At 50.3% G+C, this 27,429-nt stretch overlaps 1 protein-coding gene across 1 annotated transcript in view; it reads right to left on the reverse strand.

Moving 5' to 3' along the window:
* Positions 1-3,756: 3,756 nt before the first annotated feature.
* The window catches only part of Pml (promyelocytic leukemia), a 30,426-nt gene continuing 6,753 nt past the window's right edge, over positions 3,757-27,429 (reverse strand). The window contains exons 3-9 of the mRNA XM_032910226.1: positions 20,025-20,605; positions 18,804-18,907; positions 16,165-16,302; positions 15,494-15,752; positions 15,019-15,071; positions 6,726-6,876; positions 3,757-5,801 (exon numbers count right to left, since the gene is read on the reverse strand). Coding sequence (XP_032766117.1) covers positions 5,020-5,801; positions 6,726-6,876; positions 15,019-15,071; positions 15,494-15,752; positions 16,165-16,302; positions 18,804-18,907; positions 20,025-20,605 — 2,068 coding nt within the window. The 3' untranslated portion in view covers positions 3,757-5,019. The remainder of the gene's footprint in view (positions 5,802-6,725; positions 6,877-15,018; positions 15,072-15,493; positions 15,753-16,164; positions 16,303-18,803; positions 18,908-20,024; positions 20,606-27,429) is intronic.

Raw genomic sequence — 27,429 nt, forward strand, 5'->3', positions numbered from 1 at the left:
TTGTCATTTAGGCCCAGTGGATCTGGAGCTGACATCTGGGTTCAGAGACAAAAGCTAATGATGGTCCTGCCTACCAGTCTGGAGCCCCAGTTTTTGTGTGATCCCAGCCTCAGCCTGGCCCTCCTGTATGACTAGGACCGTGACTACTCTGAGGGGGAACGTATCCTCAGAGATCTCACCCATATCGTCTTTCATTGCTTTCCATATGTCCCCACCCGACAGCAGGCTCAGCACTCACGCCATGACCAGTTCCAACTTGCACTGTGACTGGAGGTGGGGCCTCCCCAGAAACTGTACATCCTCAACAAAGGCAGCACCCCCACTCCTAGGGGAGGGAAACTATCCCTGGCGGACAGCTGACAACTTTACAGAAATCACCACTCTGATTTCTCACTCTCCAAACAGCTGCGTTGCATAGGTACAGCTGTGAATGAACAAAAACACTCCTTCTAGAGGCACAAATCGAAAACGTCCCAGAGAAGGCCCCGGCATAACTGGCATTAACACACAACTGGGAGGAATGTGAAAATAGGACCAAATTATTTCAAAAGATCCTTTAAGGAGTGGAGTAATATAACAAAAAGATATTGAGAGACGCTGCCCTAAAATTCAAAAACATTAGGGCAAGCTTGAGCAGTGGGCCAGGTTAAGGGAGACAGGAGCTTCGAGGGCCTCCATTTCTCGCCACCAGAGATTGGGCAATCAGGATGCCACTGTAAGGAGACAGGAAACTGCCCCCCGCCCCGAAGCACAAGGTCAGATATCTGGTGGGGTGGCCTAGGCATCGGCTCCCTGTGGAGCCAATTCTTCTTCTGCCGGCATAGGTCAGAGAGCTGACCTTGAGCAAGATATCGGCTTTGCAGGTCCCTGTGTTCACTGGTAGGATGAAGACGAAGGCGTGATGAAATAGTTAGTGTAGCTGGGAGGAGGCGTTGAAGCCACTTGCTCCGGTGGTGAAGTCATGTGGTCGGGCAGCAGTCTCCCTCCTAGTATGATAGCTGGGAGACTATGCACCAAGATGGCGCCTGATGTACTGACTCTTGCCCCCTAGAGAGATCGGCATATGGCTCAGTCTTTCCTGTGATTGGTGGACTTGGCCCCACTGGGGTTCAAAGAGCTGCAGCAGAGGGCTTTCTAGATGCTTCTAAAAGCTGGTCCAAGAAATGGATAGGGCTTTGGGGTGCCATGCGAACAGAAGTTCCTCAGAAGCTTCAGGGACTCACTCCTTCATTGCTAACGCTACAGCTGGAGAGTAAAGAGTGAGTGGCCCAGATTTTCCCGGGATTCCTGATCTTCTCTGTAGACGCGACCCTGAGTCTAATCTAACCCCACACCTTACCATTTACCCTCAGCTGAACCCACGCACCCCACCCCAGTTCTAACCTGGGCCCTAACCTGGCTCAGCTTTCACTCTCCCATGGTCCTCGTCCTAATTTCACTGATTATCCAACATTTCCCAAACGCTTCCACATTTACAGGTTTGCTGTGCCTGTGTCCCTGCTGGGCTTATAGTTACTTAACGGTGATGATAAGCAGGTCTTTGAAGAATTCCAAATTAGTGGCATTCTGAGCTACTGTACCTCAGAAATCAGCGAGATTGGTAAAATTGTTCTTGATAGGTGTTCAAATAAATATAAAGAGTTCAACGTTTGAAAATTGTTCTCCATGGGTCAGCTACCTAAAGCTGTCTCCTGTAGTCCCGGAAGAATGCCCAACACATTACAAAGGGCTGGGATACAATATGTCTAGGCCACCAACCCCAGCAGAGCTGTGCACAATGGTCTGACAAACCTCTAGTCAGACATGTGGGCTGTGGCGCCCTCTGCTGACAGAAGCTGGGAGTAGTGTGAGCTTGGTGCCTCTTCTACCTGGGATGGTTCAGAGTCCTGACTTAACGGCTAGAGTGCCACAGCCAGGGAGTCCACACTAATTAGCTGTGCCCTTAATAGAGAGAAAAAAAAAGAGGCAGAAACCCAGAATGCGGGGGAACCAGACAAACCTAGGGTGTTGACAGGGAGTCTCAGAAGACCTAGGGGATCTGCTGAGAGGGACAGGATCAAGGTTAAACTTTGAAGGTGAAATGGAGTTTGGTCCAGGGTGGCAGAGCAGGCACCTGAGTAGCATTCGGTGTAGTGCAGGATAGAGAAACACGGTTGGGGCTAGGCTAAAGCAGACCTTCAAGGGACATCCACAAGGGCATGAGCTAGCCTTTGTTCCCAAAAGAGGGGCTGGGGCAGGAATGAGCCAAGCAGCCCCAGGAAGCCTGACCTTACTTCAGGTCCTTGTCCCACTGGGTATGTCAGGAACAGAGCTGCTCCTTTACTATGATGTAGTGGTGCCTGACTCTTGGCTCCCTCCCATAGATCTAGATGCCTCCCCCGCCCCCCAACACAGCGTGTCATATTGTTAAAATGCTAAGACTTGGTGTTCGTTTTCTTAAAACATGGTAACTCTCATCTTATTTGTCTATAAAATAAGACCTTAAGTCACATGCACTACTCTTCTTGTTAATTCCAGCAAAGATCTCATGAAGTAAAAATATAACATACATTACCTCACTTTACAGAGGAGCTGCCTGAGGACCAGGGAGTTAGGAGTACCAGATCAGGGCCACAATCTACCAAAAACTGAATCCCAACTCCCAGACCAATAAGGTGTTGGTTGGTGTGTCTGTGGGTAAATCTTGACAAAAATGTAAAATGTGGCACACGCAGCTAAACTTCGATATATTTTGGTCGAAAGGTCAAGCTGAGAGACTAAAGCTCTGGAAGTGGAACTTGGGCATCTGGGACAGGAAGTGGGTACAGTGGTGCTGAACAAGCCTGGCAGCTCACCCAGCCCAGGAACTGATCCCCTAGTATGCTGTGCACTGAAGCTTTGAAAGTTGTGAGCTAAGCTCCATCCAGGATATCAAAGACAACAGAGGGACCACACATTGCCAATTTCCTACGCTGCTCCTCATTTTCAATTTATAGGATTTTATTGCCAGCTCCAGAAACTTGAAAATGGGGGAGGACCCTGCAGGTCCTGGTCTCTGGTTCGTGACTATCTTGGGAGGCAATCCTTGAAGTTGATGCCTCTCCCTTTTGGAAACCACCCTGAGGGAAGTCCACCTAGGCTTCCCTACTTGAAATAGAGGATTCATGTCCTTAGCTCTGAACAAGGAGATGCTCAGCTCTGCCACTCTGAAAGACTTTTCCCAAAGCTGAGTTGGGCAATTACCTGCTCACCCATGCCTGGGAGAGCCTTTTGTCCCCAGAAAAAAAGGCACTTCAAAGGCTCCTCTAGGGAAGGAGGGATGAGAAGAGCTAGGGTTTCAGGATTCACATGTTTACTAAAGGCTGTGACAGCAGTGACAGGGCGGGGCTTCCTTCTGTCACTCATCTATCAGCAGCTGAAGACAAGCAACCTAGTGAGGCAGGGACTCAGTGGGCCCTGTTTAGTTCAGGGATAGGACAAGGGCAAGGTATGAGACACGGCCCCGCACTGCCTTGTCAGTACAGCCAGGCGAGGGTCTCAAACTCCTTTCCCCTCCCACCCTTATCCCCACACAGAACCAGAGCTCTAATGCATAGTTTCCAGAGTTCAGCCTTACTGTGGTAGGAATGAGCGTCTGCAGAATGCCTTAGAGCAGCAGTCCTCAGCCTGCTGTTGATCCATCTGGGAGTCAAACAACCCTTTCACAGGGGTCGCGTATCAGATAGTCTCCATACTAGATGCTTTCATTACAGTTCATGGACAGTAGCAAAATTACAGTTATGAAGTAGCAACAAAATCATTTTATGGTTGGGGGCCACCGCAACAAGAGTATTAAAGGGTCGAAGCATTGGGAAGGTTGAGAAAACACCTCCTTAGAACACCCACAGGATGAGTCAGAGGTGTGGGCACGCAGACATCACCCATATGAAAGTGGAGGCCTCAAGATGCAAACACTGGCACTCTGGGCTACGTGGAAAACACCGTAGGAGCAACCAAGAGTGGGTCAGGGTGAGGAGGACAGCAGCAGCTCAGCAACCGCAGGGAACAACTGACCTCCACGATGGCCATGCGGCCAGGGACCAATGGCTCAAAATGAGAGCTGGGCTCCAAGTTACCTGTTGTCCCAGTGAACCTGCTGTCTGACCCTGAAAGTCCAGAATGGCAGGGCTGGCTGTGTGGGGGCTGAGATAACGCCGCAGGTCAGCCAGCTCACCTCAGAGAACACTGGGGTTCTGGCCCTTTCCTAATCATCCTCAATGTGCAAGGCCAGGGCCTTTCTCTGCTGCCCTTGTGTGGTCTGAGGCAACAGTCATGCTCAGAATTGAGCATACAGAACCACCCAGAGAACGTGTTAACACTACAGGCCCTGCTCCAGAGATTCCGGAGACCTTTGGTAAAGCCCATGGGTTCGCCGTCCCAAGCTTGAGGTGCCCGTGCTCCACAGATGCCCCTTGGAAGGGCTGAGTGCAGGGAGGAGTCTGGTGGCTTGATGAACCAAGGACTAAAAACGGGCATGGGTGGATCAACAGTTCCTGACTTTCTGCTGCTGCAAGGCCCCTTTAGAACAAAAGTACTTTAAGAAAAATAGAACTGAACGCAGTTGGCCTCTGGTCAGTTGGGGCTGAGAGAACCCAAATTCGCGAGGGCGATTTGGTTCAAAAGGCACTTTGAGTGCTCATGGGGCTGCTGGTATAGCGGTCGGTACCACCTTAAAGTATTGTCTGTGGGCTATCAGCAGGTCACTTGGGACACGGATTGAGCATCCAGGGAGAGCTGCAAGGCCACCGTGGTAGTGGTAGGTGGTGACTGGGGGCCTTGGGAGCCCAGAAATCATGCCTTCTTTATGCAACCCTTCCTGGTTCTGGCTTCTGAAAGGGAGATCTAGGCCTGGGGTACCTTTCGTGTCTGCTGCAGGGACTTTAGAGAAAATTGAGTTTGGTCCCAGAGAAAGGACACCTGTTCTGAACTAAATGACGGACCTGGGAATGTAGTGAAGGGTGGGGCCTGGCTCAGAAATGGCCCTCCCTCTGTGCTGAGCGGCTAGGCCAGGCATCCCTTATTTTCAGCTCTGCCAGAGAGAGAAAGAGCAGTGCCTTCTGCCCCAGCAGGGACGTGCCCTTCCAACTGTCCATCCATGTAGGCGCTCAGAGCCTGCAGGAACTGGGCAATCTGGGTGGAAGCTGACGAGGGGGTGGTCTGCAGGCTCAGATAGTGGACATACTTCTTCAAGCCCTCTTGCCGGTTGCTGCGGTATGCGGTCAGCAATTCTAGGAAGCTCACATTGTGGAGGGCCAGCAGGCGGGCCTCAGGCTGGGGCAGGACCTGTGCCTGAATTAGGGGCTGCAGGGAAGCAAAGCACTGTAAGCTACTGAAGGAGTAGATATGCTGGGCCAGCTGCAGACCTGGGGAGACCTCAAGGAGGCAGCACAGATCTCTCATGGCCAGCACAGCAGCCAAGGCACTCCGTTCGCTCATGTTTCTCGCCAGGTAGGTCTTCGCTAGGTTCCTAAGTTTGAAGCTGCGGGCGCTGGGTATACGTTCCCGGATGAGGGGCAACACAGCCAAGAACCCCGAGATGGAGTCCTGGAATTCCCACAGCTTGTTAATGTCGTTCAGGGCCTGGAAGAAGATGGGGAGTCCGGGTCCCCACAGCCTAGGACATGCCAAGAGGGGACGGTGCATGGAGTTGAGGAAGCTGAGGAAGTGCTGCAGCCCGGACTCCAGGGAGACGGCCTTAGAGTAGACGCTGAAGGCCTCGGGCTGGATGAGCACACGGAACTTGCTTTCCCGGTTCACCGCAGCCAGTTGGCTAATTTTCTGGGCTAGGCAGGAAAGAAGGATAGGGTGAGGTTTCAGGGTTCAGGAGGGTTCACTGGGGTGGGTGCAAGGGATCGGGGCTGCTGACTCGCTGTCTAGAAATCCCACCTGGAAGCCTGCTGGCAGGAACCAAGTATCTTCCATATGTAGCCCTTGCCTGGCTCTGATGGGGGTAGGGGGGGCTCACCTGTCCCACAGCTGGCTTTTCCTATCTCTCCTGCCCTGGAGTTTGCCCAACCTTTAGAGTTCTGCCCATTTTCTATTTCCTCAACCTCCACCTCCCACAGAGACCCCATAGTATTTCTTATCGGCCTTCTATTCTGTTCCCACCTCCAACCCCATCTGTCCCTGCTGGATTGGAGCCCTGGGCTGCACCCCTTAAGAGCATGGCCCACAGTCTCCTCCTGAAGCCCAAAGATGGTTTTTCTGTGCTATGGAAGTATCTAATGATTCTGGCTGGCTGGGCTACTTCCAATACCGGGCCCATAACTGCTGACCAGAGTAAAGGGCCAAAGCTGAGAGGCCAGACAGAGAGGAAGACTAGGGACTTCCAGAAGGAGTCACAACTCTCTGTGACCTGGGTTATTCAGGCCTCCTTATGTATCTGCTGGTGGGCTGGGCCCTGTTCTGGGAAATGTGTGTTTATAGCCAAAAGTCAAGAGTGGATTACTTGTCAACAATGGCCTATCCACTGTTCCCGGTCTCTCCACAAAGGTTTTGTCAGAGGTGAATCTGTGGAGTTATATATCTCCCTCCCATGTCCAGGTTCCACTGCAGATATGGCAACACTTGGCATCCCAGTTCTGTCCACCTGGCTGTCATGGCTGACTAGGGGATGGCTGGAGCCTTAGACGTGGTTCTACCTGTCTTTTCCCTGGGGACTCAGAGACTAAGCTAAGAAGAGGCAGGGTAGGTCTCAGGGAACCCACTTTCATTGTCAATCTTGAGGTCGAAGAAAACCAGGGTCCTGTCTTCTAAGTGGGGTTCAGCAAGGCTCTCATCCAAGGCCTTGAGGGAATTGGGGCCCTCCAGCCGGATGCTACTGGACTCACTGCTGCTGTCGTCCAGCTCGTGGGAGGGCTGCAACACAAAGAAGCCAACAGGTCAGGAGTTCCGAGGCCTTGAAAGTCCAAGGCTAGGTGAGTCTGCGCTCTGGAGCAAGTGTGCACACAGGTAGCTGTGGGGGTGTTACCCGCTGTGCACAGGAGAGGGCAGACTAGTGGGAATGCACAACTGTGTATGCAGGTGTGAACTGGATGTGTCCCATGTAAGCAAGGGTCACACACATGAGCCAGGGTACACAGCTTAGGAAGGGAGGTGTGAAAGGGTAAGACCGTGCTGGGGAACATGAGTGTATACAGGTGTGTACGTGAGAGGTATGAATCTATAAACTGTTGACACAAGTTCGTGAAAGTGTGAGATGGGGTGGGACGGGACATGTTGTGCCTGCTTGCAGAGGCTCAGGGAAGGGGCCAACGACTCTGGTGGGCAAGGCCTGAGATATCTGCTACTAATTTCATCTCTCTGAGAAGACTCAGAAGAAACTAACAGCACAAATGGAGACAAGAGAAAGGGGCCTCATCAGCAACCCCAGGTGATTCTTTGGAAAGGGGAGGAGCCTATCTTTCCTTGTCCTCAAAGACAGCCTGACCCATGACATCTTACATTACAGGGAAGGCAAGGGTTGCTTGGCCTCCTGAAGTCCACATCTAGGTGGGCACACATCCCCTGCCTGGGAGACGGCCCTGGAGGGAGTAGCTCAGAGACTCAGATCCTTGAGTTATTCCTATCTCAGCTGCACAAGGAGGACTGGAGCTCTGGGACCCACCCCAGGCTTGCAGTAAGGCCCTGCTCTCCAGCATCCAGGATGTCCTGGCTGGAACAGCATTTCAAAGCCCTCAAGGATGGGAAGGGTGCTCTCTACCTGAGATTTTCCCAAGGAGCAGGGTTGGGGTGTGGATTGGCTACAGACAGGGTAGACCTCTGAGGATAACTAACAGAGTTACTTATCAGCACAGCGGATGAGTGTCCTACGAACTCCACTTCTGGATATTAGCCATGGCCCACGAGGAAGAGAAGGCCAGTGTCACTGGGCCAGCTGGGGAAAAGCCCAGATCAGGCCCCAGGTCTGTCTTCTATAGATTGCTCTGGTTGTCAATGGGGTTATGACCCGGGGCTGTGGCTTCTGCAGAACACCTCTGGCTGCAGAGAAAGTTAACATCCCTGCTGCCCTAACTGTGTTTTTTGTTAACTTGACACAAGCTGGAGTTATCTTATAAGGGGAGATGTGGGAGAATGCCTCCCTTCTTAACTAGTGACTGATATAGAGGGGCGAAGCCCACTGTGCGCGGTGCCACCCTGGGCAGATGGTCCTTTGGTGTATAAGAAAGCAGGCTAAGCAAGCCAGGAGGAGCAGCAAGCCAGCAAAAAGTCCTCTTCCATAGATTCTGAATCAGTTCCTGCCTTGAGTTCCTGTCCTGACTTCCCTGGACGACGGACTACAAGCTGTAACCTGAAATAAGTGGCCACGGCATTTATCACCCACCCTTCCAAAACACTTGCTTTCCACAAGCCGTCAGCCAAGAGAAGTCATGCTGCTCCCTAGAAAACTAACCGTGGCTGGGCTTCCTAAAGGAGGCTGCTTTTCATTCCACTTACACCAACTTCCTCCCAGCCTATCTTCACCCAGACTCTTCTCATTGCTTCTCCTTCTCTGTGAGGACCTTTCTGAAGGCATCTTCCTGGTTTCGAGCTCAGAGCTGTAGACTGTTCTCTTCCCCATGGGAGAATTCTGGTCATTTTCTGTCTGTGGCCTCCTCCAGGGTCCGTACTATCACTCTGGGTTTCTGTCATTAGACTCCCAGTGTCTGTCCTCACACTTGGACTGGTAGGCAGAGCTGAGCCACCCTGACTATGTCCTTCTCTGGTCTAGGTTCACCCTTGCCAGAGGCTGAAGAGCTGCCTCACTGGCCCAGTCAATTCTTCTACCAGTGACATGACACAGGGCCTGCGTCTTCCTTGGTCTTCCTTCTCACTCACTGCAAAAGCTCCTTTGTGGCCCTTACTCACATTATACAAAAGCTCCTTTGTGGCCCAGGGGCTTCCATCTGACTCTTTGCTTCTGACCATGTCCCTTCAGGCCTTGAAGGCAGTCTTCAGAGCAAGACACCTGGAGCACCACACGCTCTACCTTCTGACTACTGCCTCCATTGTCACACCACATCCCTTACAGCGGGGGAACCTTCTCTGAGGGAACCTGTGGGTGCGTCCCTAACAGGATGCCCCCTTTCCTCTGAACTGTGGCTGGAGGAAAGGCAGGGTCCCTCTTTTAGCCTGGACACAGCCCCCGCCCCTTGCCCTGCCCCCAGGAACTGCCAAGCACTGTGGCAGAGGCTGGTCTCACTGCAACACCATGCATTTAAGCTAGGCAGCTGTAAACTCCTTATTCGCCCCTTCTCTTAAATCTGAAACCAGCTTGGCAGTAATGCAGCACTTAAGCAAGACATTTCTAAAGACAAGAGTCTATAGGAAGGGTGCACAGGGCGTCTGGATCAGCATCTTACCCTCCTAGCTCAGCAAGGGAGGCTCTGGTCACACCAGAAGCCCTCACTTCTCCATTTTATTCCAAATATCAGAATAGCTGGGTGTGGAGAAGGAGGGAGGGAGAAAAGAAAGGAGGGAGGGAGGGAGAACAGAGGGAGAGAAGAAAGGAAGAAGAGAGACTGAAAATGGGAAAGAGAAGTGGAGGCAGAAGAGAACAGGGCTGAGAAAAGAGAATTCTCAGGCAGGCAGGGGTGAGACCAGCAAAGAGAAGGCCAAAGAATTAAACAACAACAACAACACACACACACACACACACACACACACACACACACACACACACACACACAAAACAAAAAATTGTGGAGTGAGATGATGAGAGACCAAGGAATGGAATGGGGCACTTATGTGTCATGGTGGGCCATAAGCTCCCCTCCCTTCCCTTCCTTCCCTTCCCTTCCCTCCCTCCTTCCCCCCTCCCCCCTCCCTCCCCCTTCCCTTCCCTACCCTCCCCTTCCCTTCCCTGTTCCCCCATGGAGGTGAGAGCTAGCCTTTCTTGTCCTTCCTGTATCCCATCCACTAACATAAATGTCACTTCCCTCAAAACAAATGAACATTCCTCTCACACAGACATGCAACCGAGTCCCCCAGTTCAGTGGTGCTTGACTTTGGCGAGGCCTGAGAAGCCTAGGAAGTCCAGGAGGTTCATGGGACAGTTCACTTAGAACCTGTGGGGGTGGGATCCAGCAATGTGCTGTTGCTTCAAGTCCTCACTGCACAGCTGGGCCTGAGAACCTCTGGTCTACACAGGCATTCATTCCACGTTTGACGATAAACTGAACAGATAAAAGTCAACTCCTTTTGGGAAGCTGGCATTTAGTTTGGGGAGCCATATAGAATCTTCCATCGATGATCAGCAAGAGTTGTGGTCCTGAAGAACTTTCTCAAGCCTAAGCATCAGCCATAGCTGGGCTCAGTTTAGTAAGACACATGTGTCTCTGGGGTTTAAAGACACAAGGTCCTAGCTCTTGCAGTCTTGAAGGCCTTGGAGACAAGGCACAGATATTAGCAAAGTAGGCCACGTAACTGGCAGCTAGGACCCTCCTGCCTGCTGCTGCAGCCCTCCTGCACGCAGCTCTGCTCTTGGGCAAGCAGTTCCTACCTTCTCTGCCAAGCTCCTGACTCTGATCTGCACACTCATCGGTAGCATGGTGGCATCTCAGCACCAGAGATTCATGGGCCTCCCTTCCTGTGCCAATCACCCTTGCTGGGTCTACCACGGGCTGCCTCCATTCCTGCTTGGTCCTGATACTGTCAAGGTCTCTGGTCATCTGTCACAAAAATGGATGAGAATACCTCTCTCTTCTGCTGTGAGACTCTTCAGCCCTGGCTAGGTGCCTGCCCATCTTTCCAGGGCTTACGTACAGCTTTTCTCCCGTGGACTCCACAAAAGACTAGGACTTGCCTTCTCTCCAAATCTGAGACCCTGCTGCCTCATCTAGCAAGAGTGAGCTCTTCTAAAACACTCCGCCTTGTGCCGTCTCTCCCCTAGGACAGGGGAGTCTTGTAACCGACATTGATGCAGGCCACGCTGAGGCCTATCCTTACTGTCTCGTTTGGAAAAGGTGGCACTTCAGCAGGCCAGTACTATAGAATGGCCCCTCATTACAAAGCAAGACAAAGGTCCTACAGAGAGGACATAGGGATGGGTACCCTGGAGTGCTCTCTGTTCCTCTAAACTGCAAAGTGGAGATTTGCAGGGAGGCGTGCTATAGTGCTTCAGGGGTTTGGAAGGGTCTCCTGGAAGACAGGAGGGAAAGGCATGAAGGGTTTAGTATATTGTTCAATTTGGGACTTCTCTTATGGACAGTTTTTACATATATAGACTAAAGCAGTGGACTCTTCTGTCCCCCAACCCCAGCTTGTTCTGCACAGTGAGTAATGGTCACCTCTTCCTAACCCAAAATGTGTATCTCCCTCCTCCCTTGGTGATCCTGATAGCCCACTGATGGTGGAGATGGATCTCATCTTCCTCTCCCCATCTGCTACGTTGCTTGTGGCATCTCCTGAGCTCAACCATGCACAATGTCCAGGGAAACCACTGGAATACTATTCTCCACTGTTCCTTCGTAGGTTTCCAATTCCATCCAGGGCCAGGAGTGTGAACATTATCAAAGATGATGATTAGATAGAAAGAAATGTCCAGGTAACAGAAGAACGTAGGCAACAGAAAGGCAAGAATTTTGGCTACGGGTGAGAAATAAGGGGTACCCTACCCTCAGCAATGCACCTCTGCAGAGGGCAGAGTGATAATCCAAGGGGGAGACAGAGAGAATGTGCACAGTGCACACGGGGCTTTAGGCAAAGCTGCTGGAAGGCCCTGTCAATCTGGTCTAGCAGGCAGGAGCAAGCACGGGCATCAGCTACTTCTAGCAACTAGTTAGAGTGGGCTGCCCTTACCCAGAGACTGTACACAGTACAGGGGGAAGAGGGTCCAGAACCAAAGCCAGAATGCTAACCTTTACAAGATCAAGGAGACCTGGAATGGAGCAGCCAGAAATGCAAAGAGAAATGGACTTCTGGGAGAAGCCAGCCCAGTCAAGAATGCTGTGGACTATCTAGGACCATGGTGCTGAGAGGCCTGGAGCTTCCCTGGCGCCGGCAGTGTAGACATGGTATGGAGATGCAGAAAGAAGTGGATGAATCAGAAGACACAGGGGGTGAGCAGGAGATAGAGTGAGGCTTCTCACCCGGCAAGGGCTGGGCCAGGACTCAGTAGTGGGTCTTAGAGGCAGACAGACTTCCCCTCCAACCAGGCAGAAGTGGCAGATGAAGCAAAGTGCCAACAGCAGGCAGATCTGTAATTAGGTAACAGATGCTCATTCCCACACCGCCAAAAGGGCTTCTGTGTCCTCCCAGGAGCAGAAGGTACAGTCAACAGGTTAGAGGGAGGATCAGGAGAAAGCTCAGAGAAGAAGTATCCCCGAGGAGCCAAACGACAACAGGATATGACCAGAAGTCCTTAGTTCTTTGCCTTCCTGTGTGGCTTTTCTCTAACATGTCTCCAGGGGGCAGCAGAGAGTCAACAGGGAAGAGACTCCCTGAAGAATCCCCGACTCTTCTGTGGTTGTTTCTGCCAGCAGATCTCCGTAAGATAATGGTTGAACAAGGAAGAGCTGGTAGGAGGTGATGGTAGATCTGAGAGCCCAGGGAACATGAGACTGTGGTCTGAGTCAGAGCAGTCCATTTAGAGACAGTGTGGAGGCACGTGGTGTGGCCATACGGTTGGCTGCCAGAGTTGTCAAGAAGCGGAGGTCAGATGGTGGGTGTTGAAATCAACCAGGAAGAAAGCAAGACATGAAGGGAAGGAGGGATTCTAGGGGATGGGGCAGGTGGTCCTATCTTTCCTCCATGAGAGGGGAGGTGGATAGACAGATATCTGAGACAAAGACGTCAAAGCCACCAGTGATGGACAATGACAGTACAGGTCTTCCCCTGCCTTCCACTTTGGATGTTCAGAGTGTGGAGGGAAGAGAGCCATGGTCTTCCCCTGAGAAGAGCTGAGTTTCATGCAGGGAGAAGACAAAGCCCCGCTGGGAAGACCCTACACGGGATCTGATGGCCTTAGGAAAAAGAGTTCACAATGGAGATTATTTAAAAGTATTTATTGAGCGGTCATACCTGCCAGGCTTTGGGATGGACAGAATCTCTACATTCGTGGACAGGGATGTCTGGCCATAAGATTGCAGAGTGGGACGGGGTGGCAAGCAGCCATGGAGGAGGGAAGAACTCAGGTTCTCAGAGACCCGTCTGAGAGAGGGCCCAGGCCTGGACTGGTAGAGATGTGACCTCTTGGTTGGGTAGAGTGGTGGTAATAAAGTTTCAAAGACGTCGAGGAGGGCCTTGAACTTGGGGATTCTTCAGGGGGGCTTGGTTAGAATCTCTGGGGTGAGGACCTGCTTCCTGAGCACCACCCATGGAAGAAGCATTGGTCTGAGAAGCCATGGAAAAGTAAGGGAGAAAAAGTAAATTGCAAAGTCACTAGTGAAGACCAGTGGAGCCCCGGAGGGAGTATCGAAGGGACTGGAAGGTTCTGTGCATCGAGCAGAATGTGTTGATATGGCATATGGCATCTGTGTATGGGCATTAGCAGGATGCCTGGAAAGCCCTATCTAGCAGGTGTGGTGGCCTGAACTGTAAGAGGAGGCCTGTGTCAGGGTACAATACCCCTTGGACAGGCTCCCAAGGGTGTGATGAAGGTGGGTGGCTCTCCTTGCTTTGTGTGAGAAAATGCGGATCTGAGAACAGCAGCACACTTCTGGCAAGTGGTCGGCTGGCTGGAAGAATCAGTCAGAGATTGCTCAGTAGGATGACGGGAAGACCAACCCGGTGGGTGGCAGGTACCTTGGTGTAGACTACGGGTCCTGCTGGGGTGGGGTGGGGTCCAACATAGGTGGGAGGGTCTTCAGGCGCTCAGCAGGGAGATGTGTGCTGGTAAAGAGGGTTCTGTACACTCTCCAATACAGGATCTCAGACTGTGAGCTTGGGGACCATAGGGACCTCCAGTCTAACCTCTTACTCTTCTCATGCTCTGCTTTCCCTGGACACTTAACAGCCTAGTTTCTGATGACATGCATGCCTCCAGATACAGAAGAGTCACTGGTTTCATTATAAGACGCCTTCAAAGAAGTTTTCTAATATGAGGTAAGATCTTGCATAGGGCTTCTCTGGTGGTGTGAATGAGGATGTTCCCCATAAGCTCATATGTTTGAATCCTTGGACTCTAGTCGGTGGAGCTGTTTGGAAAGGATTAGGAGGTGTGGCCTTGTTGGAGTTAGGTGGGTCACTGGGAGTGGACTTTGAGGTTTCAAAAGTCTATGTCATTCCCAGTTAGCAGCTCTCTCTGTAACTTGTGTTTGTGGGTCAGACGTGAGTTCTTGGCTCTGGCTCTGGCTCCGGGTCCGGCACCAGCACGATGCCTGCTGCCTGATGCTAAGCTCCCTGTCATGATGAGCATAGACTGACCCTCTAAAACTACAAAGCCAAACAAGCTCTCTCTACTCTAAGATGCCTTTGCATCGGTGTCTCTCTGCAGCAACAGAAAAGTAAACAAGGCATCCCTTGTCCATTGTTTGCTACCCATGGGCGCACTCTACCTATCACTAACCTTCACTGACCGACTCTGTGGTTGCTTTCCAATCAGAATCCCTCTACACAGCCCTGGGTTTCCTGGAACTCACTCTATAGACCAGGCTGGCCTTGAACTCGCAGAGATCCATACCTGCCTCTGCCGCCCAAGTGTCGGAATTAAAGGTGTGTGTCACCATGATGCCTGGGAATGAACTCTTGTCCAGCTTTCCTCATGGAGTACTTGGCAGATAGAAAATACACAAGGAAGCTCTAGAGAAGGGCTTTGGATATTACAGAGGATAGCCAAGGCCTGGAGCAAGCAGCCCAGTAAGCATCGCAGAGGTGTTCTTGCCTGGTGCAGGAAGAGGACCAGGATGCAATAAGCACGCAGCTAGTGCCTGCAGACGGTCCTGGCTATGACTTAGGCTTTATTGCCTTGCTGGGAACTTCCCAGCTGCCAGGTGAGCCTGAGAGTCACCTGCTGTGGCTGTGGCCTTTGGGACCTTGAACAAGGGGAGGCAGAAGTCCTAGGCTGAACTCCGAGTTACTCACCAGATTCTCAGCATCTGAGTCCTCTGAGCTGCTGATCACTACGATTCGCTCCTCTGAAATGGACAGGGGGAGGCAGCGTTAAATCCTTCCTGGGATGTCCACTGGCTGGGGTGAGACAGCCAGGAGAATCCTTGTAAGCCATTGGGGCTGGGGATGATGGATGCCCTGTCCTGTGTGCGTTAGGAGGAGATGGAGTGTTTATGTCCCCAGAGTGCAGAGATTGGCACTGGCAGTTTTGGAGGGAAGGAGGCAGAGCTAAGGCCCCTCGGGTGCCTCACACTGGAACCATAGCAAAGTGCAGGGTAAACTATGGTGCCATACTCAGTGGCTACTCAGAGCAACTCAGACACGGGAGTCCTGGTGGCTTTGAGTGTCCAGGTGGGACCGGAATGAGGAGCTGGGGCCTGGGGTGCTCCAGATGTCTGAGGGCAGTATGACGGTCCTACACAGGTATTCCCCTGCCTAACCCTCTTACCTGTTTCCCCTGCATCACTGGTCACATGGTTGTTGTTGGGCAGGGGCGTCTCTTTTTCAGGGATGGTGCTCTCAGTGCTGGAAGTCCCATCCGGATGGGAAGGTGAGATGGCCTTGGAAGTGCTGGGCCTAGGCTGCTCAGGGGAGCTTGTCGACAACCTGTCCTTGTTCTCGTCCGTGGACTCCATCTTGATGATCTTTCTGCAGCAATCTATGTGGCAGCACTTCCTCTTCATGGGGCTGACTGTCTGAGAGGCCTCCTGAGGAGCGGGGAGTTAGAGAGGTGACTCAGGTGCCTCTGGTGTCGCTGGGCTGAGACACTGAACTGAGCACCAGGGGTCTGTGGCACGTTTTCGCTCCCATCCTTTCGGGCATGCTGAGCACGTGTCTGCAAACAGGAGGCCCTCTCAGGTTGCCATGCACACTGGTCATGGCCGCTGACCAATAGTCTCAGTTGATCGAACTCATAGCTTTGGCTGTCTCAGCATCCCAGCTGGGCTGAGAGTGGCTCAAGCTTATTTCGAGTTTCCCGGGGGGGGCACAGCCCAGAGCAACGGAGAATGTGGAGCAAATAAAGACCTTAGAAAGGCCCAGATTCTTATCAGATTACACCTCACTGTTGGCAGGAGTCTAGGCCTTTTAGATGGAGGCAGGGTTGAATAGGGGGCTTACCTCTCTGTACGTGGGGCCTTTCATAGAGAAGGCATACACTGGTACAGGGTGTGCTCCAGGTACTGATTTTACCATAGCCACAGGTTGGGTCTTAGACAGCTCCATGGCCTGAGCCTGTGCCCTCTGTACTTCCTCGGGCTGTAAAATCAGGTAACAAGGAAGTTAGAAATGACCAGTGACCCTAGGCCTACCACCTGCCTCAGGTTTAAGTAACTTGGTCCCAATCGAAGAGTTCACTGGGACAAGTAGTTCTTCCCAAACCCACCATGATGTCACCTCCTTCTGACCTTGGGTTGCTGGTACCCAGGCACCACTTCAATCTGCGTGTGTCCTGACAGGGCAGGAAGCTATCTCAGGGACCACAGTGCCCAGTTCCTCAGAACATGCTTCACAAGCAGCCTAGCTTGTGTGCCTCTGGAGACCAGCTGCTTGCTGTTGAAAGTGACACTTCCCTGAGCAGTGATACAGTGGCAGCAGTCAGGAACTTGGAAGCCAGCCTCCAAGGAGCGTGCCTTACCCCCGAGTCTTAACTCTATCGAGCAGCTGATACACAAGCTGGAACTACTTAAAACTCACTGGGCCTCAGTCTCCCTCCATGAAATGGAATAATATGGCAATGGGGATGAAATATGCCAAACACCATCAACGCGCCTAGAAGAGCGTCTAGTACTTGCAGAGACCCATGAGTGAGGGTGATGAGGATGGCTAGTGAATACTAGTTTGATTACCATCCCATGTCAGACTTGGTGTTCAGGGCTTTGTGTCTCTGTCTCTAAATGAAGCACGAGCAGCTCCTCAAATAGTGAAAAGGAGCTGGAGAGATGGTTCAGTGGTTAAGAACATTGGCTTGCAAAGGAGCTGGGTTCGGTTCTCAGAGCCCACAGGACAGCTCATAACCATCTTTTACCCCGGGATTAGGGGATCAGACGCCCTCTTCTGGTTTCTGCAGGTACTGCATGCATATGGTACACTTAACATGCAAGCAAAACATTCATATACATAAAATAAAAGTGGGGTTGGGGATTTAGCTCAGTGGTAGAGCGCTTGCCTAGCAAGCACAAGGCCCTGGGTTCAGTCCCCAGCTCCGAAAAAAAGAAAAAAGAAAAAAAATAAAAGTGAATAAATCTTTTTTAATGAAAGAATTACCACACGGCTTACAAATTCTACTCCTAGGTACTACCTCAAAAGTATGGAAGGTAGATGTTCAGCTGCAAACTGTGCGTGGGGCTGGGCAGGAAGCCCAGTGGTAAAGCACGACCTCCCACGTTCCAAGGCCCGGATATTCCATCCTCAGAACAGGAGGCAGACAGCTTAACCATCTTATCTTTGCCTTTATGGCTCTGCAGTTGCTGGCGTATAAAAGGCCGGGAACTCCCTGTAGGCAAGGTTGGGTGCCTCTGCTTCTGTTCCCTCAGCACAACACTCACCAGAGTTGAAGAAGCAGAGGGATAGTCAGGTGAATGTGTGTGGAGGGGGCAGTGCTATGTCAACTGGTGCTGCCTCTCCTGACAGCACTGGCTATGCAACCATATTCCAGCCTCACGTGACCTTTGCTCCCGCACATTGCTACGGACTTCTTTCCTGAGTCCTATCAGCTTGTCAGCAGGTGACAACCATGGTGAAAAGGAGGAAGCCCTATGAAAAAAGAGCGCTTGCGTGCCCAAGTTCAAGTTCCAACTAGCTCACCGCCGATTCTCTTTGGGTCTTAACTACATCCCTGAAAGAGGTTTTTAGACTCCACGCGCTCTTATAGCTCTAGCTCAATTCTCAAAAGTCCTGCCTCCCCCAAGAAGCCTTTTCCCAGTGCTGTAACCCACAGCAATCCCTTTTCCATGGCTTACCCCAAGGCAAAGCTAGAAAGGTTTAATACCCTTGCTGCCCACCAGAAGGTCTGCCTGGCCCTGGGCCCACATCTTAACATGCAGCCGCACACAACAGTGACCAAGCTGGGGAGGGGAAGGATGCCAGGCTCGGGAAGGAAGGAGCTCATCCTGCTGCAGGAGAGCCATGCCTACGAGTGTTGGAAAGGATGCCCGTGGGCTTCTATCCTGAGAAGTCTCAGTTGGAGCAATCAGAACAGGAGGTACCGCCTCAAGAATGGATAAACTCCCTGCCCCCAGAGGCATGCGTATGAAAGCCACTGAGTCAAGGATACAGCAGAGGGAATGCAACATGAGATTTTCTAAGGGTGTTTCCAACCCTGAGGAGCTAGTCTTTTAGGCACATGATGGAATCTGTGGGATTGAGCTCTGACTCCTAGCCCTAAGTCCAAGAACCAAGTGCGTGGGAGTTGGTTCTATGCCAGCCCCAGACATTGGCTCAGACAGTCAGTGCGAGCTTCAGATACATCCCGTGTCATGTCGAACAGGGCCGCAGTTTACACTCTACACTCACTGCCTGCCCTCCCATGGGTCTGACCCCTCCTGGACTGGCTTGTGGCACATCAAGAGCTAGTCGGGCATTTAGGAACCTTGCACCAGAGACAGCCAACCCTTCCTTGACCCTCTCCTCCTGAGAGCTCCAGCCCAGCCACCTGCTATCCTCTCTCAGGCACTCTCCCTCATCACAGGACATCAGGACCCCCAAGCATTCGCGTGCTGTGCCCTACTACCCCTCCTCACACATCAAACTCCTCTCACCTGCTCAAGGTCAGTCGAGTCCCCAGGAGTGCTGGCTGCCTCTGGGTGAGCGCTGGCTGCCTCTGACTGAGCACTGGCTGCCTCTGGCTGAGCGCTGGCTGCCTCTGGGCTGGCTCTCCCAGCTACAGCTGCATCTGGGGGAAAACCAAAACAAAACATAGAGAACATTCTAGTAGAAATTCTTAGCTGGGACGGAAACAGAGGGGAGGTCCTTGATGCTTTCCTTGGGTATTCATTCGTGGGCACACCTCCACAGAGGGGCTGGAGTTGACTGCTGCAGGGATGAACCCAAATAGAATGGAATAGGGTGGAGTGGGGTGCGGTGTGGGCAGTAGCACTGGGTGACGCCTTTGGCTCTAAACCCCAAGTGCACATCTTTGCATCTGCCTAGATGGAGAAGCTAGAAGTCCATCTCCATTCTAGGACCCTATCTTTATAAGCCCCTGGCTTATGTGGTCCAGGAGGGAGCCCTCCTATCCTTGGAACCTGCAGGGAACCAAAAGGGGCACCCCCCAACAGCTGCTCAGAGCTAAAGAGTTAAACAAAACCCCTGAAGGTGTAAACGTGTACTCATGGTCTCTGGAAAGCCACTGATGCCACCCACTCATTCAGGGCACAGCTCCTGGATTTTGATTCAGAGCCAAGCATGTCTCTAGCTATGGGATGTAGCCCAGGATCCTCTCCCAGATGGACAACACTTGAGGTCAGGAACTGGCCTGCCACTTCCACACATCATAAAAGCCCAATAACAGAGACTCTAGGACCTAGAGACTGACAGATGACTGCTTTGTTCTAGGGGAATTCTTCCTTTCAGTGTCTGACTAAACACCTCATAGCTAGGTTTTCTGAGCTTCCTCCTCTCCTATCCTTACAGACCAGTTGACTTCTTTTTTGCTGGGCATAGGAGGCTGACACCGAGAGTGGGCTGCAATGATACCACATCCGGTTCTCAGCTCTCAGTTTCCACCTGTTCCCCAAGGCTCACAAAGTCACATCTACTCCATAATCTTAGAAGTTTGTAAAGTGTTTCCTCCAGATGCCTGCCACACCAGATCAGCATATCCTCTTACTCTGTTCCCTGGATCCTCAGACCTGATACTTGTCTTTCATCTATTAAATGGAGATTGTCTCTTCCGATTTGCCTGCCCCTGGGAACAAGAGTGAAGCATAGGTCCTTTAAATGACAAGCCAGCTGCCTATGAGCATGGCCTCAACCCTTACCCGTCCTCTGGGTGATGAAGGAGACGAGGTCCTGCAGGCACAACTTGAACTCCTCGAAGCCGCTGGTGCCCAGCTGGACTTTGTGATTCTGAGGCTCCTCCTGGCGCAAGCGGCAGAGTGCCTTGCGCAGAAAGCCATGCATATCCAGCACCTCCTGTTCGGAGGCGTAGAGCTTCATCCTCTTGACCAGCGCCCCACCAGTGCGGATGCGCTGCAGCACAGTTTCCAGGTGGCCCAGCTGGCCAGCTATTTCCTGGTAGTCGCGCTGGTAGCGCACATTCACCGCCTCGAGCAACTCGCGCTCCTGAGCCTGCACGTGTTCTATCACCTGGCGCACGCGTGCGCGGATCTGCTTCTCAGTGTCTGCGCGTGCGTCATCCAACTGGCCTATGGCTGAGTGCATCTGTGCATGGGCACTGTCGAAGGTTCTGCCCTGCTCCTCCAGAGCCTGCGTCATGGTGCCCAGCTCCTCATGCAGCTGCTGGATCTCCTTACCAATTTCACACTGGAGATGGCTGTGGTTGCGGTCCAGAAGCGCGCATTCACAACACAGAGGCTTGGCGCAGCCTCGGCAGTAGATGCTGTGGACACACGAGACCAACATACTGTTTCTCGGTTTATGCTTTTCCCCTGCTCAGTGTCTATGGATTTGGTTATAGAACCGGATCTATCCATAAAATACCAGACAATAAAAAGAGATGGTTCAACAAGTAAAGATGCTCACAGCCAAGCTTAACAACCTCAGTTGGATCTCCAAAACCTTTTTGATGGAAGGAGACAACCAACTTCTGCAAGCTGTCCTCTGAGCTCTACATGTGTGCCACAACACATGTGCACCCACACACATACACACATAAAAAATACATGTTAAAAAAAACAACTGGGGTTGGGGATTTAGCTCAGTGGTAGATCACTTGCCTAGGAAGCGCAAGGCCCTGGGTTCGGCCCCCAGCTCCGAAAAAAAGAAAAAAAAAAAAAAAAAACAAAAAAAAACCTACCATAGTAACGATTCCTCCACCGAAGCAGCAATGCAAATACAAGAGAAATAACCACTTCCTGCCCCTTCTTAACATCCCCTAACCCCAGCTCTGACCCTACTCTGCCCACTTAGGCCCAAGTTGAGTACGGTATGGCTTCTTCCACATCCAAACTCCGAAGTACGTGCATGCCACACTGGTCAAGTACTTTAATTATTCCCTTGTACAGATGAAGATTAGTATGGAGGGCTAATGTTTGATCTTTAAAAATAAAATCAAAGCACAATCACCTGGTAATTTCCCCCTCTAGTCTTTCCTTCAGGACAGCCCTTTAGGTTCACAGGGACAAACCCAATGTATTCCTTTTTAATAGCTCCATTACAGCTACACAGACAACTATTTACTTCAGCAGGCTTCCTTTGGATAAATACTCAGGTGATTTCCTGTTTGTGCATTTTCTTTCTTCCTTTCCTCTCTCTTTCATTTTTTTGACTGATATGAACAGTCATTTAATAACATAATGTTCATGTCAGGCAGCCTAATGTATGGATGCCTTTCTCTCTATGAAATATAGTACAAACAGCAGACTGCAAGATCAATGAATGTACATCTCTCTTAATGTTTTATGCATGTAAAATATTAATAATGTGAGGTCATGAATATGCTAATTCATTGGATTTTTCTAGTGCTACAATGTATTTCACAACATCATAGTGTACATGATAACTATATATAATTTTTACTAGTCAATTTAATATACATTTAGGCTAACAGAGACTTTCACAGCATCTATTGTAATCACCCTATCTAGTTTTAAAATATGTTACAAGGTCAAGGGACTGTACATGTGTGATTAATTAAGGATCAAGGGCTCGTAGGAGCTGCAGAGGTGCTCAACAGTTTAGAGCACTCGGTGCTCTTGCAGTTTGATTCCCGGCACCTACACTGTGGCTCACAACGATCTGTAACCCCAGTTCCAGGAGATCTGATGTTCTCTTCTTACATCTGTGGGCCCCAAGCACACATGTGGTACACATACACGCATGCAGGGGAAACACATAAATAAATAAACAAATCTTTAAAAATGTTTTAAGTACACATATGGTACACACACACACATGCAGGGAAAACATAAATAAATAAACAAGTCTTTAAAAATGTTTTAAAAGAATTTTAAGATTGAGAGATTGTTCTGAGTTATCTGGATGTTACCATGAGTTGTAATAGGAGAAAGAAGAGAGGTGGGGCCTGTGAGAGAGGCTGGAGTGATGCTCTCTTCCTGGCTTAGGAGGCAGAAGGGAACATGTATTAAGGTATAGGGGCAGCACAGAACGGAGAGAACAGATTCCCTTCAGGAGTCTGCCAAGGAAGCCAAGCTTGGCTGGAACTTTGATTTAATCTCAGAACCATTTCAGATGTCTGGAATCCAAAAAGACAAGATAAAGGAGCTGTATTAATTTAAACGCCTGAGTCTGGTGGTTCACTAGCACAGCAATAGGAAGTTACCACAGAAGTCAGGTAGCAGTCTCTGTCCTGGCTCCTAACCATTGTGATGCTGTTGCTTTAAATGTTAGAGGAACAGTATCTCAGTTACTTCTCCAGAGATATTATGCAATTGGTCTCACCCCACCTCCCGATGTTAAGAAAACGCTCACTTGTGATCTAGGGAAAGGTCTTTTCTGGTGTTATTTTGGTCTAAGTTACTTAGACCAGCATGACCTGAAACTATCAACAGGGAGCTGGTCAGACCGTGGTCCCCAGCTTCACCAGTTCTCAACCTACCCAGGCCACTCAAAGTGAGGAAGTCTCAGGGCTCCCTCAGATACAGGAAGGTTAGTCCAAGACAGCAAAAGATTCCCAGAGAGCTCAGAGTGGTGCAAGAAAAGACCCCGAGCATGCAGGTCTCCCAGCCGTGGGAGTCTGATGTAAGCCAGAGAGAGAATGCCTGACTGAAGTGAACAGTGAACGGCAATGGACCAGAGGGAGGGCTGTACAGATAAAGCCCTGACCCCAGGTCCATGCCATTTGCCAATGGTCCCAATTCTCTGAGAAGGCTGAGGGTAGACCTGGAATTGGGGTAATGCATCAAGGGGCTGCCACCTAGACTCAGGAGTGATCTTTTGAGCCAAGTGATTTCTTCCTCTTCATCTGAGGGACACTCATTGAGCACATACTGTGTGCTTGGCACCATGAAAGAGGTGAGATGGGCACCTACACAGGGAGGCCTGTGCAAGAACCTAGATTCAGGCAAGCAGAAAGCTGGGTCTCCAGGAGGGCAAAAGGATAGTTATGTGCTCCCAAATACACAAAAGAATAAACTAAAACACTACCAACCCAACAAAAAATTATTCAGCAAAAAGGCTAGATTACCTCAGAATTGAGAGTAAATATATACATATATATATGTATGTATATATGTGTATATATATATGGGAGGAGTTTAGGGGAGGAGTTAGGGGAGGAGTTGGGGGAGGGGAAAGAATATGATTATGATAGCCCACATCTGTAATCCCAGTCCTGAGGAGGCAGAGGTGGCTTCCTGGAGTTTGCAGCCTGGCAGTCTGGCTGAATTAGTGCGCTTTGTGGAGAGCTACTGAGAAGACAGTAACATCAACTTCCAGCCAACAAAAACATACACAGTCATGCAAACACACAGTCACACACACATACACAGAGTCATACACACACACACACACACACACACTATGTACACACAGTCATACACACAGTCACACACACACACACAATCATGCATACATTACATAGTCACGCACACATAGAGTTATATACACATACACAGAGTCATGCACACACACAGGCAGCACACAAAAGATAAGCCAAGCTTCATTCTTTAGACAGTAACAGTGATTGAATTGTTTTTCTTAAATCTGTTCTATTTCCACTAAACAAAATAGCAAAATAGAATACCCAAATAATTAGTTAAGGCCATGAGTTTTTTTTAAGGGGGGGGTGGATAGTCAAGACACTAAGATAATAATAATAGCATTTGTTAAGTAACATTAAAAAAACCAGCCAGCTCTGCCATTTATCTCTGCCCATTTTGAATTATCGTGCTAATCTTAACCGCTTTGGCAGGATATGTTCAAAGTACAGGATATGCTAAGTCAGGAATTTGTTACAAAATTCATCCTTAAACGTTAACAGAATCTGGTAATATACAAAATAGTCAGTGATTCCCTATGCGACACAAGCAACTCTGGGATCATCAAATAAGTTATAAAAATGATTGTTATGTGGCTTTGCCTGTAGATGGCAGTTCTAATCTTTGTTCCCACACAAAGGATGTTAAAAAGTTCCCTTCAAAGCACAGTGATAGTGTTAGGTTATTAATAAGAAAGCACTTGAAAATAATAAAGTAAAAGGTGTATTTTTGGCAGCAAAGCAAGAGAAAGATAAGAAGGAAGGAACGGGGAGGGAAATGTCACTGAGATAAACAGAGAGTTTTAGATGAGTGGAGTCTGTCACATTCCGGAATAACTTGATACAAAATGCTCACTATCACAACAGCTTGGATGTCTTAGCTAGTCTCTGCTGCTGCGATGAAACACCACGACCAACTTGGGGAAGAAAGGGTTTATTTGGTCTACACTTCCACACTGAAGGAAGCCAAGGTAGGAACGCAAGCAAGACAGGTACCTAGAGGCAGGAGCTGATGCAGAAGCCGTGATGGAGGGTGCTGCTCACAGCTCCTTCCTCGTTCCTTGTGGCTTGCTCAGCCTACTTTTATAGAATCCAGGCCCACCAGCCCAGGGTTGGAATCATCCACAATGGAACGGGTCCTCCCGCATCGATCACTAATCAAGAAAATGTCCGACAGCTTCGCCTACAGCCCAATGTTATAAAGGCATTGTCTCAATCTGAGGCTCTCTCCTCTCCAGTGATGCTAGCTTACGTCAAGTCAACATTTTAGCCAGCACACTTGTTAACTAAAAAATTCAAGAAGAAGAAACACTTTGGGGACTAAGACAGAATAGGGGATCCTGGGGAGATGGCTCAGTGCTTGCTGCACAAGGGTGAGGACCTGAGTTTGGGTCCCCAGCACCTGTGGAGAAAGCTCAGAACAACAAGTTATTCAGAGACTGAGCTCCATGGTCAGCAACAGACCACGCCTCAAAACAGTAAGGTGAAGACCGAAAGGAGATGGCCAGCGTTAACCTCTGGCCTCCCAGTATACATGTCTGAGCACACTTACCCCTCACTCACATACAGGAGTGCACGCGTGCGTATACACACACACACACACACACACACACACACACACACACACACACACACAGAAAAAGGAAATGGATTTTCCCTTAGGCCTCTGCTTTTTTTGGTGCGTAAGACGCAGCAGTGTGTACAACACTCAGAAGGAGGGAGAGTGTGACCTCCACAGGTCATATCTGGATAAGACAACGCTCAAGTATAAGCAACTTGGAACTCAAAAGTCCTCCTTGCAGGAAAATATTTACTGACAACATCCCTTCAGTCAGGAGCCCAACCAAAACAAAGAATCTGGGCGTCAACAGCCTGTAGCTCAGAGGCAGAGAGCACAAGTCCTGAGCCCCATCTCCAGTCTGAGGAGCGCGACGTTACTGTAAACCGCCCTGGGTTGATCACTATAGCAGCTCGTCCGAGGCTGAGAGTCTGTTAATACTGAGATGGTGTGCTTCATTACAAACTGTAAGACTTCAATAGTTTTTATGTATTTGTGTGTGTGTGTGTGTGTGTGTGTGTGTGTGTGTGTGTGTGTGTGTGTGTGTGTGTGTGTATAGGTCAGAGGACATAGTTTGTGTGTGGAGATCAAAAGACAATTTGCAGGACTCCCTTCTCTCTGCTGTGAGGCCTCTGGGATCAGCTCAGGTCATTAGGCTTAGGAGCAAGTGCTCTTACCCACTGGACCATCTTCCCAGCCTCTCCAATAATCTTTTAAAGTCTAGGCATTGAGGTTTAAAATAGTTAATCTTGGAGGAATCTTTTTGGAAAGGTGGTCTTCCTTCCTTCCTTCTTTCCTTCCTTCCTTCCTTCCTTCCTTCCTTCCTTCCTTCCTTCCTTCCTTCCTTTTCTTCCTTCCTTCGGTCCTTTCTCCCCTTTCTGGTGACTGGGAATTGAACCCAGGGCTCATGGAACTCACTCGATACCCCATCCCCAGCCCCTTGAAGTTGGGAAGTCTAATTTGTTTTTTCTATTCGATTCGAGGAAAAGGAAACTCTGCGTTGCTCTAGCAGCATGTTTCCTTTTGCAGTACGGTTCTAAAGGGAAGCCAGTCGGAGCTCTACATAAGCAACCTGCAGGGTCCTTCTGCTAGCTGCAGGCTGGCGGGCAGGAGAACTCAACCTCGGCAGTCAGGGATCTTTCATCCTGTTCTGTCCCTGGGTGGAGCAGCCCTCCCTCTAGGTTAGCTCCTATAACCTCCATTTCAATCTCCTTCGGGCAGTGGAAACAGTCTTAGCTGAGGGTCAGGGATCCAGAGAACATCTCGGAAGATGGGCGGGTGCTCTACTGTGGGAGGAAGGAAGGTGGGATCAAATCACAGCGCCCCATCCTGCGGCTCTATGGGAAAAGGCTCCTCAGGAGTCAGGATGCTTCCCATGACACCGGCGAAAAACTGTCCTTTGCCCTCATTTCTGGTCATACCTGGCACTTTGTTTTCTTTGATTCCTTTGCAGTAGCCATTTTTTCTGAGACACCTTGAAGGTGTTTTCCCCCTTCTAACAACAGGACGGAATCAGACTTCCTTTTAAGAAGGCTACAGCTTTGGGCTTTGAGAAAGAACGACGACTTAAAGGTCAAGCTGAGCGGCCGCTAGCATTCCCAGCGACTTTGCAAGGAGAGAATTTGACCCACTGGAGATAACACGGAGACTCTGAATAATACGCACAACAGTTTCTTGTCCGCCCCACTCCCCCACCCGCCAGGACTCAAGGCTAGCTATATGTAACCTCCTCAGCGCTTGGCAATCCTCTGGCAGCCCTGAGGAGAGAGTCTTTTGTAAACCAAGTGGCCTTGGCAGGAAGCCAGGCCACAGAAATACAAAGCTGTCCTGGTGGCAGGAGCTACGTGTGTATAACCAGGCCCGGGGCAGGCCTGAGCCAGACCACCTTCCGGGCTTAAGGGGCCTATTAACCATTTTACACTCCAGAAACTAACAAAGCACTTCTCGCTCGTTTTTACAAATTGTTTTTCATGAAACTCATAGAACTCAACATACTTCCTCAAAGTATGATTTAAAGACTTAGTCTTTTATCAACGCTCCCTTAATCCTCCTCACAATCAGATACAAGATCCCCCCTCTATCAAACTGCCAGGCACTGTATCTGAAGCCATCTCCAGGGGCCTACGCTCCTTGCCAGGGAGCACTGCCCTGTGTGGACCTAGCACAGCCTTTGGCTCAAAAGCTGAATATTCAGACTCCAGTTCTCATT

The sequence above is a fragment of the Rattus rattus genome, chromosome 8, assembly GCF_011064425.1.
Source record: "Rattus rattus isolate New Zealand chromosome 8, Rrattus_CSIRO_v1, whole genome shotgun sequence".
In the NCBI taxonomy this organism is placed as follows: domain Eukaryota; kingdom Metazoa; phylum Chordata; class Mammalia; order Rodentia; family Muridae; genus Rattus; species Rattus rattus.